A 20,718-nucleotide genomic window follows, 5' to 3' on the forward strand; every position below is an offset into this window, starting at 1 on the left:
CAACCTGTTTTCTTTAGTTTGGTTCAGTTCAAGGAACAGGTCAAATTTAACCAATGTAGTTTAGGTCTACTCCACCCTTCATTCATAGCCTTTATGTTTTACACACACACACACACACACACACACACACACACACACACACGAGAGGTTGAGTAAACTGATCAGTCAACCACAGACACCCTCACAAACTCTGGTCAGATATTAACCAGCACACTCACATTCTCTCCTTCTCTCTCTGCTTGTCCATTCTGGTCAGCGGGGAGAGGTTGTAGTTAGGGTCATCTCCATGTACACAGTGGTGCAGCCCACACACAGACACACACACACACACACACACACACACACACACACACACACACACACACACACATGCACACAGAAGAAACCCCCTGGGGTCTGAGCTCAGTCAGGAAATTAGTTTTGGGTCTGTCTGCCATCATGAACACATCTCTCCCTTCAGGTCCTGCAGTGAGTATTGTAAAAACATTTTAAAGCTCAGAGGCTTTGGAATAGCATCAAAATTGTGAGATAAAGTTAGTCTTTAGTTCGTCATCTTTTTAAACTTTTCCTGCTGAAACAATGGGTCAGGTAGCAAGGAGTTTGCTCAGCTTGGGTTATACAGTAAGACTTTAGTTTTGAAGAATTTACCTATGTTAATCCTTTGAAATGACTTTGACTTGCAATTAACCAGCTTAAATACTGTGTGACTTTGCTAAAAAATTATTTTTGTTGTTTTAAGAATGTCTTGCGTGCAACACACTGGCATTTGACACACATTTTTTGTTGACTGTAGCAGATGTCTCAAAGCCAGACTCCACTACTACAGCTCAATGAAAATGCATGTGTTTGGGATTATACTGGATTATACTGCGCAAGTTGTGCGAGAGTTTGTAAATGGATGTTTTGATATAGTTTTGCTGTTGTTAAATGTGGTCCCCAATCAATCAATAAATCCATATGTTCGCTAACTTCTATGCAGGCATACGATAAAAACCTTTCCCTGACAAATTAAAGGTAGCGCAGCATGACTAATATTCAATTGGTCATTTTGGGGGTGAAGTACTCCTTTAAGAGAATTGCTGAAAAGTAATTTTAAACATTCAAAAGTGGCACAACAATTAGCCTAGCTTTGGTTGATGTAAAGCAGTGTCATACTTGCGTTCGGACATTTCATCAAGCTAGTCAAGTAGCTGTTTGTTAGTCGCTCACTCTACAGCAGGAAGCGGCACTTCAAAATGTAAGCTATGTGCTGGAAATTCACTTTACTTTAAAATAAAGTGTGTTTTTACAAATTTGACACGTTCGCAAGTCACTCGCGGCCCGTTCAGAGTGGACCCATGGCAACCCACCAGCTGGGAACCACTGATGTAAAGCCTTAGATAATTAGCTAAAATAAGACACCTCTGGCACACACCATATGTGCAATACAGCCACCAAGCAGTCAAAAAAACTACAGCTCCCGTGAAAATTTACAAGTACGTTAGCATGGCGACATCATTGTAAGTTGGTTTTATGAGTAATTTTTTGGTTGTAAACTCAACTCTGCTGCCTAAACTTGTGCAGCCTTCGCTCCTCTCTGTCCCGCTCTTATTATACTGACACCCTTGACTTGCGTCTTTTGTTAAGCTGTGCCGTTTAGCCTGCAAACTCTTGGGCTTATGGGAAATGTTGTTTGTTAAAGGATCCTTTCTTTTTTCCTGTGGTCATCCAGATTCAGAGAATTTGTGATGTTTGTGTGTGTTGAATTTAATTTAGAAACCTTTGACAATGTCAGGTAATGTGATTCTGACAATACAACCCTGTCGCCTAGAAATTACGTTCATGTACGTCTTGTTTTCCCAATTACTTTTTGCTGGGTAATGTAATTAGGAAAACAAATTTGCAGTATAAAAACATAATTTAAAGGAGACGGGGTCGACAATAACGAAGAGAGAATCACAGCATCCCACATTCATCAGGCACTATTTTACTTTATAATGAGTTTTTTTTTTTAAGACAGGACTTTGTTGGGTCTGCTTACTACTTAAACACTGTATATTGAGCTTTTTTGTCTCACTTCCATCATCCTAGAGATCCCTCTCTGCTCCCTCAAGCTCCTGTCGATGCATGTAATCTTTCTCAGAGGGATTAAAGCACAATGGACTTGTTTTGATTGCATTTAATCAGACAACACAGACTCAGTGTGTCACGAACACCCAGCCCACTCATGTTGTGAATGCATCCACTCACATGGCGAGTGAGGGAATTAATTGCCTGCTGTCCATCTGTAGTTTTCATATATGTGTATGAGGATTGATTGCCTCCTTTAAGATAAAAACATACATTCGAGCCACCCGGGTTAGCCGCTTCAGCTCGAGCTCACAATGGCTCTCTGTGGTCGCTTTCAAACAGTGGTGGGTGGGAAGCTTCTTCCCGCTGAGAGTCTGTTCAGTAGGCAGACTGATATTGTGCTTACCAACAGCTCAGAACAATATTGAACAGTTCTCATGGTATAGAGCATTTTGACATTTAACTGCTCAAAGCAACTTAAAAATATTGTAGGTTTTCTCCACTTTTGCTTTAAAATGTAACTTCAGGACCCTATTTAGTGACTAATGGGAACAAACAATGTTGAAATTGGTGCTAGACGTGCTTGTTTTTGCCACTGACAGGCTCAGATTGTTGTTATAAGTGTTTTGACAGCATTACGGAAAGGATCCCTACAGAGAAAGACGTTTTTGTTGAAGAGTAAGGTCCTTATGCTTAAAACAAACAGCCCTGAAATCACTGTCGCCAAACCTACTAGACTTCTTTTAAGTAACTAATAATTTTATCATTTTATTATATTTAATTATAATTTATATTATATAATCAAATCAATCAAAAAACAGTGTGTTCATACAACCAAGATGAGTCTGTGTATTTCAGTGTATGGTGAGGACTTGAAATTTTTGGCAGACATATACAAGAGGAAAGGTTGTGTTAGGGGAGTGCATATTTATTTTGTAACACTGGATGGTACTTGGTCTGTAAATAACCTGGGTTTATTATTTATTTAATTTGGTGGTAATATGAGTTAAAAGAAGAAATGTAAGAAAGGGGTATGGACATCTTTGTCTTGTCTGTTTTTTTATTTTTATCTTTTACTATTTTGGTTTGAAAGAAAGTTGTTGATTAATTAATGCATTCAAAGTCACAAGAAATATAATAAATCTCACAAAAGCGGCCGGTTGGGTTGAAATAAATCCTTAATTCCCCCATTTAGATGTGAAAATATGATGGCTCTGCACAGGCTAAATTTACTGTTTCAATTAAATCTGATGGGTTTGACAGTGGCAGTTTCGGGGCTGCTTCTGGTTAAACGAAAAGGAACTTACTCTTTAACAAAAAAAGTCTATCTCGGGAATCACCAGAGGCTCAACAACACAATATTATCATGATACTTAAGTCACAATACAATATTATTGCAATTTTAAATGTGCCGCGATAAAATATGTTGCAATTTATGAACTTTTTTCAACTGTAAGTTATTATTTTTAATTAGTTATAAAATATGTCTCCAAAGGAACATCCAATAAGACAAAGTTTTCAGTCTTTTCATCTCACTTCAATCATTTTATTGCAGTAAAATGTATCTCATGGACTGACAAGCAATTGATTTTATTATTCTAGTGGGCTACCTAAAGTTTGATTTGCATTCGTATTATTAATAAAAAATATATATATAATAAAAAACCGATACTTGGCACACAAAAATATCATGATATTATGATGTATCGACTTTCCATAATGTTGTCAGACACTTAGAATAGTAATCTGAGCCTGTCAGTGGCAAAAACAAACCCTTTTAGTTGAAGTGCTCAAATGCCCCAAGTGGTCACATTGCAGCCTATTTCACTGCTGCCAGATGCAGCCCTCTTGCTCAACGCTGGAGCAATGTCAAAAATTGTTGTTCTCATCAGTCACTTAGGCATAAAAACATGGGAAAATAGGGTCCAGGTTGAAAATACTTTCTTCTTTAATAAGAAGGGAAGATTGGTTTCCTAGTTTCCCTTTTTTATATCACACTTGATATCACACTTTGTGGTTCTACCTCATAGTCTGCCTCTTATTCTAATGCAGATTTTGACCATGACCTTCGCAGAGTAAAGTAATCCATCACAGTAAACACGAGCAAAGCGTAATGTTTGTACTTGACCCCCTGCTTCCTGTTACTCACCTGGCCCACTGACAGTCTCCAGGACATAATCACTCTAGAGATCAGCTGACAGACTGCAGTCTAGCTAAAGGGGACAGTAGTTTATTTCAAACCAGGTGTGACTGTGACTGATTTTGGTATCTTTCTAGATATATAATAGTGTGACAGTTTAAAGGAGGAATATGTATTTTTGATTTTGGGATGACTGTCCCTTTAATCATTACCTCTCAAATGACCTGAAGCATCATGGGATATGTATTTTAGTGCTTCAAGTCTTCAAATAGATTTCTTTCTCTGTCAGAATCTGACTGATCCAGCTGACAAGCTTTTCGACTGTTTTATACTGTATCTCAGATTTGTGCTGGTATTAAGGATATCGTCTCTGTGCTGCAGTGAGCTGCTCACCGGAGCATAATTCAGTCTGAAGGGCGATCCTTCCTGTTCCTCTCCATTCCACACAAATGAAAAACTTTCTTCGTGAATCAGAGGAGGGTGTTTTACCATTTGGGTGTTGCCTCAGTTCTGATTGATGGTGGCATCTAGACACTCAGGCCAAACAATCTGCAGAATGTCCTTCAGACGAAACACATTCTGCAACCAAAGTACACGTTTAGACTTCATGTGACTGAGTGTATTTTTTTTAAAGATGTGTGCATCACGATCAGCAGCCAATAGGATCAGACTCCCCAGTGGCGTTTGGTTGCTGCGAGATCTACTGGTTGTGAAACATGAGGCAGATGTACTGTATGAGGGTTACTGTGATGAAAGTTTATAAAACACTCTGTCTGTTTGTCTCTCCTCTTTAAAGTCTCCAGAGCTCCAGAGAAGCAGAGAGGACTTTCCTGCTTCGCTAGACAAACTACGGCAGCTGATAGAAGACAAAGTTCACGTCCTACAATCCCCCTTCGCTGAGGAGCAACAGGTAAATGAAACGCCATTACATACTGAAGTGTCTTTAAACCTTTATGTTAAGTTAATGTGTATTACCTGATCACTTTTTGTAAAAGAAAAAAAGTTCCATCATGTTAATTCTGTGTATGATTATACAAATATTATGGAAATTATTATAAAAATGTTAATATTATGTTGATTAACTGCTACATGTGATGAACATGAAAAAATTTCAGGATATTTAAATATAATATATTATTATCATTACCGTGATTAGACTGATTGATAAGGTAGAGCTGGTGCAAAGGGATTTACAAATAAATGACTGTGCTTGGCATGAATGAAAATGCAGTGTAACAAAAACATCCTATGATTTGTAAGCAAAAAAAAAACTGCACAGAAAGGTGCATCTGCATTAGAGTTATTATAGTTTTGTATGATTATTTTTTATTTCCATTTAATTTTAATTTCAGTTAGTTTTCAGATGGGATCATTAGCTCGTTTCAGTTTAGTTTTTACTTTTTTCTTAGGTTAATAGTTTTAGTTTCGTATTTGTTAGTTTCACTTCTGGTTTTAGTTTTTTAAGATTTAAGAAATTCAGAGTATGTATTACAATACATATAAATAAACATCTGCACCGATGCCTCCACATGCTTGTGCTGACATTTTTGACCAAAATTGACAAAGTTCAAAACTGTTTTCTGAGTTCAAAAAAGTTGTCTTTTTTTAATGTAACTCTAATTTTAAATCTGCTGTTGTCAATACTTGTAAAAGGTATTTTTTTGCTCTCCTATCAATGCCCTCCGGTGTTAGACCCAATATTGATACCCTCTAGTCTTTTGTGAGATTTTGGTAATATATTTCCTTGAGTGCCTCAAAAATCTCTGCCCAAAATGTACTTAACCCTGTGCATGTCTAAAATATGCGGGTATGGTTGCCAATTTGTGTGCCACAGTTTCTCCAACATTTATTTCAGTATGTTGAGCCCATTTTAGCCACTGTTTCTGGTGTCTGAAAAAATCCTATCACCCCCTTTCCATCTGAATTCCCTCCAAGTATTTGAATTGGTTACGAAGTGTGCACCGGTACACACTTCCTGCCAGTTGGTCTGTGGTATGTCTGTATCCACTTCAGTTTCCCATCTTCTTTTTATCGGTATTATTAAGAGTCATGCTTGAAAATATCTTATAAAATGACTTTCTTGCCCCCATTTCCTGTTTGCACTTTTATCAAAAAATCCTTGATTGGGGTCTATTTTTAGTTTTAAGTTAAGTTTTTGTTAATTATAATGACCTTGCCAAGTGTAATTTACAGTGTTAGAAATTATGAGCAGAGACATGTGGGGTGTGACTGGAGAGTGTGAACTGTATGTGGAGCATCACTGCAGATAGAACAGTATTTAACCGTGAATTGGATCATGACCCAAAGGTAACATTTTCCAGATGGACAAATTTTTAAGGAAACACTTTCCTCTCTAATGACTTAGATTTCTACAAATGTACCTGAATGTGAACAGAGTCTGTTTCTCAGCAGCTTTACTGGAATCTGAAACATGACGCCCGCAGTAAAAACAGTTAGATGATTATCACCACTGTAGCAGAGCCACAAAGTGTCATTCTGTCTTTGCTGACGTTGAAACTCTGTAATTTTTTTTTCACCTGATGTTTTTAAAACATGAATCTTTGCTAGAGGGTACGGGGCTAATTGCTCAACATTGCCTTAACTGCATTCTTCCTAACGGTTTGTACAGGGATTTGTTTTTATCGGCACTCTTTATGTGTTTCACTTGGCTTCTCCGTGGGAATCTGTGCTCTTCTCTCTTATTCACTGTCTGCCTGTCTTTGTCCCTTTCCTTTCCCTTGTTGTTGATCTCTCCTGAGGCTATATTCAGAAAGACAGCTCAAATCCAGTGTTCTCCTACACGCTATTAAATAAATGTCATTTTTCAGAAGTCTTTATTCCAAAAAATCAGGTACAATTATTAAAAAGAATCAGATTAAACATTTCTGAAGTTTCAGTCCGTGGGTTTTAATACAGACGGGCTGCAGCTAATGATTAGTTTCATTTTTCTGGATTAATTGATTAATTGATCTGTGAAATGGTGAAAAATATCAATCAGTGTTTCCCAAGGCCCAAGATGACGTCCCCAAATGTCTTGTTTTGCCCAAAGATATTCAGTTTTCTGTCATACAGTAAAGAAACTGGGAAGTATTCACATTTAAGGAGCATGAATCAGAGAAATTGGAATACTCAAATAATCAAACTGACTGATTATCAAATTAGTTTGCGATTAATTGAAGAGTTAGCACCCAATTTTTTTTTTATCTCCACTGCAGTTTTTCTGCTCTAAATGCTTAAACTGGAGGAAAACGTGCTTAAACTTCCAATTCTGCACTTCTTTTGCAGGAAAATTATCCAATTAACAGAAATTTTTCTAACCAAGCCTAAATTGGCCGTGCTGATATAATAGGGGTTCAGGCTCAAATACCATTCATTTATGTTTAGGAAAATAGTTTGGCTTTAAATAACTGGTTTTGGTGGCACAATCCCAACTGGAAACGCAGCGATGTGTCACGCAAAAGTAACCAGTTTTGTTGTTTTTTGGTCTCTTAACTGTTATCTGCAGATAAGCAAGCATCTCTCTTAGGTGACACCATCCACCATCCATTCTATCTCCTGTCACTTTAGCAAGGTGGATATGATGGTAAATGGACTCAAATAGCACCTTCCTTGTCTTCAAAGTTGTCACATTGACCCATTCACACACACGTTCATACACTGGTGGCCAAGGCATCTGCTACTCAGTTAAAGTCATTCAGATGAATTTGGGCAAGATAGTTTTGGGGTTCATTATCTTGCCCAAGGATACTTCAACATGTGGGCCGGAGGAGCCAGAGATAGAACCACAATCCTCTGATTAGCAGAGCCACAGCCTCCGACTTCTCAATGATACATTTGAAATGTAAAAATGTAATGTAATTGTTGTTTACAGAAAAATACAATGCCAACATTTTCTTCTGGCAACCTGGCTGCACAATTCCAGTTTCTCCACATAGCAAGTTTATTTTTATACCATAAAATGTCCTGCCCAGTGTGTTTCCTTCACGCAATTGTCCAAAAAATAAAATAAGAATAGAATAGAAAAAATTAAGACATCCTTGGATGGTGTGTCAATATATCATCATCAGCCTCTGAACTCCTCTATCATCGGGCTGTCATTACCACCAAATCATTGCAGAATGGCATAGAAATTGACACAAATACTGTATCTCTGCATTCACTGCAGATGTGGTCATTTCAGACACAAAAAAAAGATGAAGTGTAGTTGACAACCTAAAGCAGAACGTAAATTGGCATGGAAACAGTCTGATAGAAAGTAAAGTGGCTAAATGTGAGTGGACAGACATTCATCTTCAACTCCAACAGCTCACTGGTTTTCCCATTGGAGTCGTACCTGTAGTTTGCACTTAACTGGTCCAAAGTTGCACCTTCAAAACACATTTTTCCACCACCACTGGTGAGCTTTGGTGTATCAGATTTAGCTTCTATGTGAACATAGTGCCAGTGTGTCTCTCAGACTGAGTCACATGGACACAGACAGACAGACGAAGGGGAGGATGAGGGCGATCGTTGTGTTCTGCCAGAGTGACTCAGTCGGGCTGTTGTCGTTAAGCCCACAGCCGCTCGCCGAGGACCCTGTAACCTCAACGAGTTCAGACTGGCAACCCGATTAAACGTCACCTTCTCCAACTTTATCTTCACTCGTCATATCCTCCGGTGTCTCTTTTCACCCCCTCTTGTCTGTCTGTCTGTCTGCTGATGGACCTGTCTGCCTACCATCAGTCTCTCCTCCTTCAGCTGGTGATTCATCGCTCTTTTCTGTCTTACTCAACATGTTGCTATGTCTGACAAATGGAGATAGCAGACTACTGAGAGCTGAAGTGTTACATGGGCACATTCTCATATCAAATGCTGTCCCGACTAAATATTATATGACTTACAGAGCATGTGTCATTGTTGTTTTTTTTTTCTCTGACATCCAGCATGTTCCCTGTTACCCTGGTAACTGAAAGGAAGCTATCATGCTAATATGCTAATTCACTGTATATTAGCATGATAATCAGTGATGGAACGTTGGCCTTCCATTACTTTGTGCACCTCCAACATGGACGCCAGAAGGTGTGTTACAAAGCTTCTATAAGTCCTCTGTCTTCTCTTGTGATCAGGGTTTGGTGTGTGAGGAGAGCACAGGGAGAGGAGGACTGTGGAGGTTTGCCATTTTGAGCGAGGAGCTGACCTTTCACCTCAAGCAGCTGCAGAGACAGACAGAGCAGGAGCTCCGCAACATACACACACAGTGAGTCAGTGACATGTTATGTGCCTGCTACAAGGAAACCTCTGTAGTGTATAAGAGGGAACACTGAGCCTTCATTTTTTAGTCTGATCCAAAGACTGTATATAATGATGGATGGCATGACAGCTCCCCAAAAGTGAAGCTAAAACATTGCGATCGCCCCGTGGTGGTTAGCTGCAGTATAGGTAATACAGGCACACTCATCCATGCTAGTGGATGGGACATGGGCCAAACTAAAACATCAAAGTACACGCCAAATAAATTTTGGCACAAACATCCACATGGAATTGAGTATGAACTGATTAGATGTTTAGATGTCAAGTTAGATGTCAAAAGTTAAGTTTACTGTTACCTAGCGCCTGTCTCATTCTCATGGACGCAGTATCTCATGAGGGCTTTGAAGGAAATAGCCTCAAATTTGGCACAAATGTCCCCTTCAAATCAAAGATGAACTGACTGGATTTGGGTTTTTAAAGGTCAAGGTCTTGTGACCTTGCATCCATCTCATACTCGTGAACACAATATCTCAAGAACACCTCGAGGAAATTTTTTCAAACTTGGCATGAACGTCCACATTGAATCAAGGATGAACTGATAACATTTTGGTGGTCAAAGGTTAAGTTTACCGTGACCTTGTATCCGTCTCATTCTCATGAATGCAGCATCTTGTGAGGGCCTTGAAGCAAATAACCTCAAATTTGGCACAAACGTTCCCTTCAAATCGAGGATGAACTGATTCGATTTTGGTTGTCAAAGGTTAAGTTTACTGTGACCCTGCATCCATGTCATACTCATGAACACAACATCCCAAGAACACTTCAAGGATGTTTTTTGTTTTTTGTTTTTTTTTTTCAAATTTGGCAAGAGCGTCCACACGGAATTGAGAATGAACTGATTAGATTTTGGTTGTCAAAGGGTTAAGTTTATTATGACCTTATGTCCATCTCATTCTCATGAACGCAGTATCTCGTGAAGACCTTGAAGAGAATAGCCTCAAATTTGGCACAAACATACACTTTGACTCAAGAATGAACTGCTTAGAATTCAGTGGTCGAAGATGAAGGTCACTGTGACCTCACAGTTGGAAACACTGTTAAACTCTATAATTTAAAAGTTAGTAATCCTATGACTACTTTCATACTTTCAAAACTACAAACAATGATCCTTTTCACTAAATACTCTCTAAAGGCCAGCGTGCATGTTTCAGGTCATAAGAATTAACTTACAAGTCTTGAAAATATTTATTCTGATGCAGGAAATCAATCAGAGAATTGACTGTTATCCTGATATCATAAATAAACAACATGCATGTAATTCACACACTAAAAAATTAAAATCTCAGGTTTCTAGTCGTCTTGAATCCTGGCTGTGTTTTTTTTCATCAAAAAATATTCTCAGTGTCCCTGAAGACTATATATGAATGTTGTATTTTGGCAAACGTCCTCACTTCTTCTCTCTGAAACTGGACTCTCCTGTAAATCAGGAGCATGTCATGTAGTGTTTGAACATGTGAGTAGGAGGCAGCTCTGTTTTGGTTTGTGGGGTTTTGTCACAGAGCTGAAATACGGATGTGGGAGTTTCACTGTATCTCATAACAGCAGCAGGTTCTGCTCCGCTGGAGAAAACAACAGGATCCTGCCTGCCTGTGTGTGTGTGTGTGTGTGTGTGTGTGTGTGTGTGTGTGTGTGTGTGTGTGCCTGAGAGAGAGCGGGAGACGGGAAAAGACAGAAAACGAAAATGAATGGTTCTTTCATGCATTTGTTGTCTTGTGTGTGTGTGTGTGTGTGTGTGTGTGTGTGTGTTTGTGGTCCTGTAAATCTATCTTTGTAAGGACCAATTGAGCCTTTGAGCCTTGATTATTTTGTCCCCCTGTGTATGTGTTTGTTGCACTCAGGGACATGGAGTAAATCAAATACAATAATAGTTTTTTGACCAAATACCTTGATATTGATATCATGACAATATTGTAGGGTTGACTGTTGGTGCTTTCATATGATATTTACACAGTGAGATTTTTGATACATAATCATCAATGGTAGTTCAGAAAATTACATCACTCTCCTGTAACACAGCCTTAAGACCAGGAAAAGACAGCAGTAACAACATTAGATAAGATGATATCTAGTCTCATATCACAAAATGCATACCATATTAATATAAGAATGGATATCCTTGCTCAGATTTTTTTTTTCTTATTTGGTTGCTTGAAACCGCTGATCTGACACCAGTGGTGTATTTTGAGTGTCTGAGTGGAACTGTTTTGTGCATTCTTAATGCCAGATAGTAACTACGAGTTGTGGAAAGTAACTAAGCACATTTAACCAAGTACTGCCCTAAAGTGCAATTTGGGGTACTCATACTTGTAAGTATAAATATTGTACTTACTACTCCACACCGTATTTATTTCTCAACATTAGTTGCTTTGCAGATTCAGATCAGTAAGACAAAATACGATTAAGTAAATTACGATGTATTATTATAGGTTAAGATGAGACTTTTTTTGATGCTGAGGGGGCAATTCACAAACTACTATACTACAGGACCTAAACTAATTCAAATTAGTTCCATCTTTACCAGCTGCAACATTAATGCGATGAACACATTAATGCATTCATAAATATGTCTCAATAATATAGTATACAGTACTCCAAAATGGGCCAATGACTACTCTTGATATAAGTATCAAAATAAACTGTAGGTATATTATACTTTTACTTGTAAAAGAGTAAAGCAGGATTTATACTTCTGCGTCGAATTGACGTGCCATACCGTACGTCGTAGACTGACATGCACTTCCCCAGAAATGTAACTACACGTTGCGGCGACGCAGACCTCCTGTCTATGTCTGTAAGCTGAAACAGTTTCCCTCAGTGGAAATGAAGCTTTTATTTACTTTAATCTCACAGATAAGAAACAATAAATTGCAAAGACAATAAAGCCTCCACAAAATAGCATTTTTAGTCTTGTGTGTAATTTATCCTGGGAAATCTCCTGAGGATAATCTCAGCTCATCTCTAGGCTAATGTATACAATGTAAACTGCCACAGGCTTCACATTGGCATGTTATATTTGTTTGGAAAACATGTTTAATATAAGACAGTTGTTTTGTCAGTGAACCTTGTGAGCTGTAATGGAGCCAAATTTTGTAACATTACCTTTTTTAAATGTTGCTGTTGTCCCTGAAAAGTCTGCTAGTCACTAGGCCAATTTATACAATGTAAAATACCATAGGCTTATGCTAATAATATTAGCATGTTGTATTTTTGGGGAAAATGTGTCCAGATAAAGACAAATGCTTTTGTCTGTGAATGCTGCGAGTTATAATGAAGCTGATTTGTGTACTTGTAATTGATATTGTCGCTATTAAGCCATGTTTAATGTGTGTTTTGGGTGGGTTTTGCATCACTAACCTTAACTACAGAGTGACAAAGACACACCACCATGCAAGTATAGATGCTCACCATGACGTAGGCCACTCGCGTAGGCTACAGCTATCGTCTGCATAGAGCTGAAATCCTGCTCTTCATCATTGTGTTGCCTCTTCACCAAGATCCAAGTACTTCTACCACCGCAGGTGACTACACATCACTTTTCTATTATAAGTGGAGACGCTCTTATGTCAACATCCCATTAGGCTTTTGCAAATTTTAATTAAAGTGCTCTGAGGGTTCATTACAAGACATAAATCTTACAGTGACAGACATAATGACATCACGCTCAACTTGCTTGATTAATGTAACACACAGATTCTACTGCATCACTTCACCAAAATTTCACACAAACAAAGCACAAAGGGGCTTCCACCATCAGTGACATGTGTGTGACATCACAGATGCTACGGCCATCTTTGTTTTCTGTCTGGAAAATCTGTCTTGGGCACATCAGGCCAAAAACAGTAAACGTCTATAAAAGTTAGACAGTGCTTGTATCCCTGGTTAAAACTTTTTATATAAAATGTGAGAAAGTGAAAGTTCCTGTTGAATTTCCCGATTTCGTTACAACGTGTGATGTGTTCAGTAAATGTTCAGATGGTAGTAGGTGGCTGCTGCCTCACCCCGTGCGCTCCTACTCTCTGTACTCCTGCCATGACGAGCAGTTTGGCAGAACAACACTTCAACTGGTCTCAGTTCTGTCAGACGAGACAAGCTAAAACACATCTCGGGATTCAAGGTGTGCCAGCAGACACACACCCACCCGCACACACACATTATTCTGGTGAATTTCCAGGAAATCTCCTAATTTCTCAGCAACACTGGTTCCCATCGCCAAGACTGGTTGGGCTCCTGTCACAGCTTGGATCAAAGGCTTAATGAGAGGAGATGAATGGTTTCTTAATAAATACTGTTAAGATGTCTCCATCATGTTGCCCTGCCCAACATGATATTCACTTCTTATATCCTCTTGGCTTACTGGAAGAAGACGTCACCCTGCTTTCATTTTGCTGGGGTTTTCCTTGGCTTTCTGGGAGGCTTATGTAATGCCAGCGCCAAGACAGGGTTGGGCTTTGTGCAGGAAAAGAGGATAGAGCTACGACTCTACAACATTTAAGTACAGAGATAAGGCAATTCTTTTTTCTGAGTGGACTTGAACTAGCTGCAGGACTCAAGCAGCTTTCACACCAAGAACTTCTGGAGCACTTCTTAAAAGCTCTGCTTTAGTGGAGTTTCTTTGTCAAGGTGAAGATGATGCTTTTTAAACTCTTCAAACACAGAAGTGTCGCTGTCCTCTGACAGGAGAGCTGTTCATTCAAAGTGAAAACATAATCCGAATCAAGTAGTAACCTTCATGGCTCTGTGGTGACACTAAAGCAGTCCTAATCGTCTTTCAGACCAAACTTTTCTCCCACCAAGCGAGGCAAGTGTAGGATGAAGAGCATTATGTAAAGCAGCCACATACTGCATACGACTGTGAACAATTATAACAGTCCTTTTCTTTCCTTATATTCCTTTTTGACCATTATAATTGATTACAAGAATTGTAATCGGAAGAACTATGGTCTTTATTTTTCTGCCATCTATTGAAAAATTTGCCTCAGAAGGCTCATATTGTGGACCAAAGATGGAGGGCAAAGGCATAAATCTGCTGGTCTCATTCCAAAGTCGTCAAAATCTGATGCTAGGGCAGAGACTTGCACCATCTGACACCAACGAAAAAGCCGTCCTTTAATGTTGGCATGATTTGCGGACGGTTGCCGTTATAGTTTAACAGCGCCCGGTAGCATCACGGGGAAATGCGGCGGGACAAGAATGAAAGTTATGGCAGGGAAAGTCAGAGTAGGGCAGGCGGGCGAGGTGGTGGATGGGTCCAGCAAACACTGACTTTCCCTGGGAGAATGGTGTTTGTGTCCCGTTAGATTATAAAGCCAAACTCGGTTCTATTTCCTAAACCTAACCACGTGCTTTTGTTGACTAAATCCATCAATGCAAGTTTGTTGTTGAAGGAAGAAAAAAAGTCAATTCGCTGTGTTGTACTGACATAGTGCGTTTATTTTGAAACAGTAAATTTCCTGTGAAAACAGAAGTGTATTTTGAAAGAAGACAATGCATGTAACAGGCAGAACTTCACACGGCATTCCAGAACGTCAACAACCAACACACCCAGGGTACCTTGCACATCATATCCTGATGTGGAGAGTCCATGACCAAACGTTGATATGTGATGAGGTCGAAGTGAGAATGTGTTGGTTTGGTAGAAAGAAATTGGTTCTTATATGAAACTGCTCGCAACAAGGACTGTGGATTATCTTGAGTAACCAGGTCATGATTTCTGAATAGAGTCATTGCTGTTGAGCTTTTCAGATGTATTTTTTTGGTGCTGTTAGCACCACAAGCTGAGTGCCATCTAGTTCCAGTATATTGGAGAGAAGGCAGACTCTTTCTGCGGCAGATATCTCAAACACTCACACCAAAACAATCTAGATGAATAAATAGCACTACAGGTAAGAGGAAAAATATGGGTTTTTGATTTTGAGGTGAACTGTCCCTTTAAACTTTGTTTCCTTTGTTACTGAGAGCATGAACTGAAAACAAACTGCTGACATACAGAAATGACACTTAACATTTAAAGTCCTCCCTGTATTTTATGTGACATTCCTGTTATGTTTCTCTTAAAACTTTCCCAGAAATCTACTTCATGAATTCACTGTGTGTTTTTATTAGTGGAAGCATTCAAAGCAGAAGGGTGGCCCAGCATGCCCTCTTAAAAGGCATTTGATCTTTGACCTTTCAGCCTGTGAAGTACGGAAACACCCAAGTATTACACTTCCAAGTGTTTTGACATATAAGGATTTTGTTTTTTAGTGAACTTCTATCTATCCATTCTATTTTGGTTTTATTTGTTCAGTTGTTGAGAAATCTGTCACAATATGAAGAACTATGTTTTGTTTTTGTCTTACTCCTCACACCGGTTACTTTCTAAACAGCCTGTTATCTCTCCTACAGCTTCTGTAGGGACTATTTTTTCATTAGAAAGTAGTTCTAATGTCATGTGGATTATCAAGGTAGTATCAAGAACACTGCTTCTGGACAGAATTATTTCTGGGGATAAAGATCGTTTTTATCATTCATTCATCTGCCCCGTTATTTTCTTGGTTAATGGCTTTATTGTTTTGTCAATAAGACCTCTTGCAGAAAATGTGTGCCACAATTTGAGCCAAAGAAGACGTCTTCACATTACTTAAGTCTGACCAACAGTCCAAACTGGAAAAATATTAAATTTACATTAACAGGAGAATATAAAACCAGCAAATACCAACAATAGAAAAGCTGTAACTCGATACATCTTTGGTATTTCGACTTAAAACATGTCTTATTCCTCATTATTTAAAGAGTTAACTAATCATTTTAGTTCTTCGTGTTACTGTTGATTAAATGTGGACGTTCAATACTTTGAGTAGAGCTGCAAGAAGTAATCAATCAGCTGTCAACTATTAAATTAATTGCCAACTAATATGATTATCAATTGATCAGTTTGAGTAAAACAACTAAAAAAACAATTAAATTCTGTGATTCCAGCTTCTTAAATGTGAATATGTTGTGTTTTTTTCTCCTCTATGGCAGTAAACTGAGTATCTTTAGGTTGTGGACATTAAAAAGACATTTGAGGACATCACCGTAGGCTTTTGGAAACACTGCTTGACATTTTTCACCATTTTCTGACATTTTATAGACTAACTACTATTGATTAATCAAGAAAATGATAGATAGCTTATAATCGTTAGTTGCAGCCCTAAATGTGCTGCTCCAACTAAATTTTGTGAAGCTAAGGTAAGGTAAAAATCCCAAAGATCTTGTCAGATAAAGCCCAAACTATCTGCACGGACAGATACAATAGGGATGATTTGGGTGAACTGACCCTCAGATTTAAGAATAGCAGCAGAAAAACACAAAACTGGATTCTTTGTATATTTTTAGAATGACTGACAACAGTGCTGATGTTTTCTGTCAGAGGTTTAATGAAGTAAAAATAACGTAAATTCTTGACCTGCTTCCTTTTAAAACAAGGAGACATTCTTTGTTATCTGCAGCAGTGCATGATGGATCAAAAACTCACACACACATACACACACACCACAGACAGCAGTACAAACCAACAGACTCAGCAGCTCTCAGCGGAGGAATAGCTGAAGTCTGATTGTGTTGTTTTCAGTGGTATTTTCCCATAGATAGACAGAAACAGTCTTTGCTCCGGTTACGCAAGGAGAGTTCAGCCTGTTGCCAAGACTAACAGGCAGACTGGCAGTTTGGAAAACACCCAGCTGAACTCTGCCAACCCTCTCCACGTCTTCTTCTTCTTTCATTATTTCAATTCTTCTTCAGATCTTAAAACAAAACTCCAGCTATCAAACATGAAATCCGTCAACAAGGTGGAAAAGCTCACTGATTTATCCAGATAAAAGTTTCATTTCCCTCTGCAGGACACCAACACCACAAAGGTCAGAGGTCAAAGCAACCTGAGAAAAGAGGAGGATTGTTTTTTATTATTTATTTTTCATTTTCTCTTGTTAGTTTGTGTTATTCTTTTTCATATCTTGTCCTTTTCTCTCTTTAATCTGTCCATTTTGTGTCTTCCCTTCAGCATGGTTGTGTAACAGAACAAAACTGAACATGATTTCTCTTTTCTTCTCCCCCCGTCTATCTGTCTTTCCTCCTCCTCGCCCTGTCAAAACAATTTTGCTTCACCCTGGCATTCCTCTCATCCTTTATTTATTCCTTTAAGTTTGTCTTGTTTCATGATGTTTGTCTTATTTTCCTCCCGTTCCCTCTGCTGTTTATTATCCTTCAAGTCTCTCTGCTCTTTCCCAGCCCAGAAACTCCTGTTTGTACTAAACATCCTTCCATCACTCCTCGTCTTCTACACTCTTATTCTACAGTTCCACTTTTCCTCTTTTCTAACAGCACAACAACCAGTATGTTTTTTATTTGCGTCTGTAAACCGTTTAAAACCCAAAGATATTTAATTCACAATAATGAGGATGAATAGAAACCAAAAAAAGCAGCAAATCTGCACTTTGGTCAAGCTGAAACCAGAGAATGTAACTTTCATTTGCACTCACAGATGTATTTGTAATTGCAGATAGGCATAGAAAGTGTTGACATAATATGGAGTAGAAGTAGAGACATTAACAGTTGTGTTCATTTACATATAGGTCTATACCATCACCTTTGTCCACGATAGAAAACACTCTGCGGAGTGGATTTTATTCATCCAAATGGGTTCTCTTTGTGCTATAAATACGCGCACAGTTTATACATCCTGTGTAACCTCAACACAGTGAAAATTACATATGTGACGGGCTGCAAGTGGTGATATACATTAATGTAAAAAAAAATATAAATAAATAAAATAAAATAAATCACACCCACACATTTTTCACCTGCAATTATGGAGTGAAATGTGTTTGTCACATACATTCAAGCAATTATGGAACCCTATTCACGCGTTTCTGTACGTAAGCACCTAATCAGAACACACTGGCAGCTGGCACCGTGTGTGTGTGTGTGTGTGTATATGTGTGAGATTTTCATATTGTCAACAACACACACACACACACACACACACTGGTAATTACTGTCTTTCACACCGATGGATGATGTTCCTCGTGGCTCGTCACATGCAGCGTTTTAATGAAGTCATTTCATTGGTTAAAATCAGTTTGATTGACAGGTGACAAAATAGCTCATTTGCATGACGCTTCAAACTTAAAAATTTCCTCAAGGTTCCTCTCAAGATGTTTTTTTCTTGTGAACATTCAAGTGAAGAATGGTACCAGAAACATCTCCACTAGATAAGTGGTTAAAATGGTGGAAGGATTCCCACAGTCGAGCAGGAAAAGGCCTTTGGTAGGTCAGGCAGTGATGCTCTTACTGCTCAGATTAATCACATCTTTCATTTCTAATATTATTATATATAATAATATTACTATTACCATCTGGCCCCTGAAGATGGCAGCGTTAAAAACATCTATGAGGAAAACAGGTTGTATTAATAATAGAATTTAGGAAAAGTTGAGAATAAATGACATTTTCTTTTGTATTGTCCTTTTTTTATTACGATGAGCTAAGAATATTTAGATTTTACTTAATGGTGCTCTGACCATGACAGATTGGAAAGCATGTTAAATCTTCATGTTTGTAAGTTGGCGCCTTTGTTTCTAAAGCTTGGGGCAAAAACGTTATTGTTTTTTAGTATATTTTTGTAATTTATGTCATTACTCTGGTTTCTGTTGCCTCCTTTTTTTTTAATGGTGTCTTGTAAGCATGTTAAGGCCGGGCAAATTACTTATGCATTTTCATTTAACCTTTATTTTAACTCGGAAATACACTGAGGTAGAGACCTCATTTAAGTACAATGCAGCTGAGTAAAACAGTATAAAATAAAAGCACTTAGACACATAAAGGTAGCAACGAGAACTAAAAAGCAATAAAACCACAGTTAAAAATGTAAAAAATAAATAAATAAATAAAAGCATCAGTGATAAATAAAAATTGTTAAAATGACACTACATGACACTACAATGAAAGAAAATCAAATCTACCCAAACTTCTTTTAATAACTAAAAAAACTTGTGGAGAGAAAAAATGAATCCAAAATTACATTTTACAGAAGGACTGTTGGAATAAATAAGTCATGTTCAACTTCAAGTTTTATCCAGGAGCCGAACCTTGACTCTTCAGATTTGTAGACACACGTGTTAAACATTGTGTCACCAGTGTTATAGGTGATGGAAAACAGGCTCAGCAGCCCCAAAAATGCGCTAAAGCTTGTTGAGAATTTTCCCTCAAGACATAGGGTGAATTTGTGTGAGTCTTATTGTTTGTAATTCTTTTTAAAACTCCTTTGAAAAGAAAGATGGTTGTAATGCTTTAGGCAGCTGAACACAGGACTTTCATTTGGAACAACAAAATTTCTTTCTTTTTTTTTTTTTTTTCAATTTCAAATTTCAGTTTTACAAATGAGGCACAAAAACACCCTGTTGAAACACATTATTATTCACATATTAGTAAAGGATTTTTAACTACTACAGTCAGAGTGCCTCGGATGCATTTTTGGACTGTCTGACTGCACTTTTACACTGAGTGAGCTGGCCATTTGTTGTTTTTTGTCTTTATGTTTCAATTTCACAAATTTCCCTACACGGCCGAGGTCAGATGTATTTGTAACAGAACACTTCATGTCATGTGATAGTATTTTTAATAAGACTGTTGCTTTTAAGATCTTTTTATTCTTTTAAATCTATGCTGACATTAGAGCTAGAGGGTAATTCAATGAATCAGTCTATTTGTTTGTTACATGAAATCATAATATTCAATTCCAGTGAAATATAAAACCGTCACTTCCCACATTTTGTGCATCAAAAATAGTGTAATGATAAGTCTGATTTGGACATCAATGTTTTGTCAGTAATGTAGGGGTGAATACCAGTGCTTTTACAAAATATTTACACAACGAGAATTTCTGATAATCATCAGTAATGTGGATATAACAACCAACTAGGTAAAGACAAGTAATAGAACGAATCACTCTTATTGTTAGAATGATTAAAAACATACATATTTATAATAAAATACCCATAAATCCAACATTCAATACTATCTAATGCTTAGTTTGTTGCCCTCAGACATTTTCTTTACCAGTGTTTGAGATTTACTTTTGTCTTTATCCCAAGAGGACAGAGTGAATGTACATCAGTTATCATCATCTTTGTCTTTTAGGTTTACTTCAGGTTTCTGTCCTCAGCGGAGTCTGTAGGCCTCCTTGAAAACCTCATTAACAGAGTGTTAATATATTTCCCAGA

General features: G+C 38.0%; 1 protein-coding gene across 3 annotated transcripts in view; it reads left to right on the top strand.

The window, feature by feature from the left end:
• Positions 1 to 390: 390 nt before the first annotated feature.
• LOC125905885 (cingulin-like protein 1) overlaps positions 391 to 20,718 on the top strand; it is a 54,195-nt gene continuing 33,867 nt past the window's right edge. Inside the window, exons 1-3 of one of the 3 annotated variants that reach the window (XM_049604167.1) lie at positions 391 to 468; positions 4,986 to 5,099; positions 9,295 to 9,425. In XM_049604167.1, the coding sequence (XP_049460124.1) occupies positions 439 to 468; positions 4,986 to 5,099; positions 9,295 to 9,425 (275 nt within the window). In that variant the 5' untranslated portion in view covers positions 391 to 438. The remainder of the gene's footprint in view (positions 469 to 4,985; positions 5,100 to 9,294; positions 9,426 to 20,718) is intronic. The other 2 variants (XM_049604168.1, XM_049604169.1) reach the window with 2 other exon arrangements.

The sequence above is a fragment of the Epinephelus fuscoguttatus genome, linkage group LG18 (assembly GCF_011397635.1).
Source record: "Epinephelus fuscoguttatus linkage group LG18, E.fuscoguttatus.final_Chr_v1".
Classification (NCBI taxonomy): Eukaryota; Metazoa; Chordata; class Actinopteri; order Perciformes; family Serranidae; genus Epinephelus; species Epinephelus fuscoguttatus.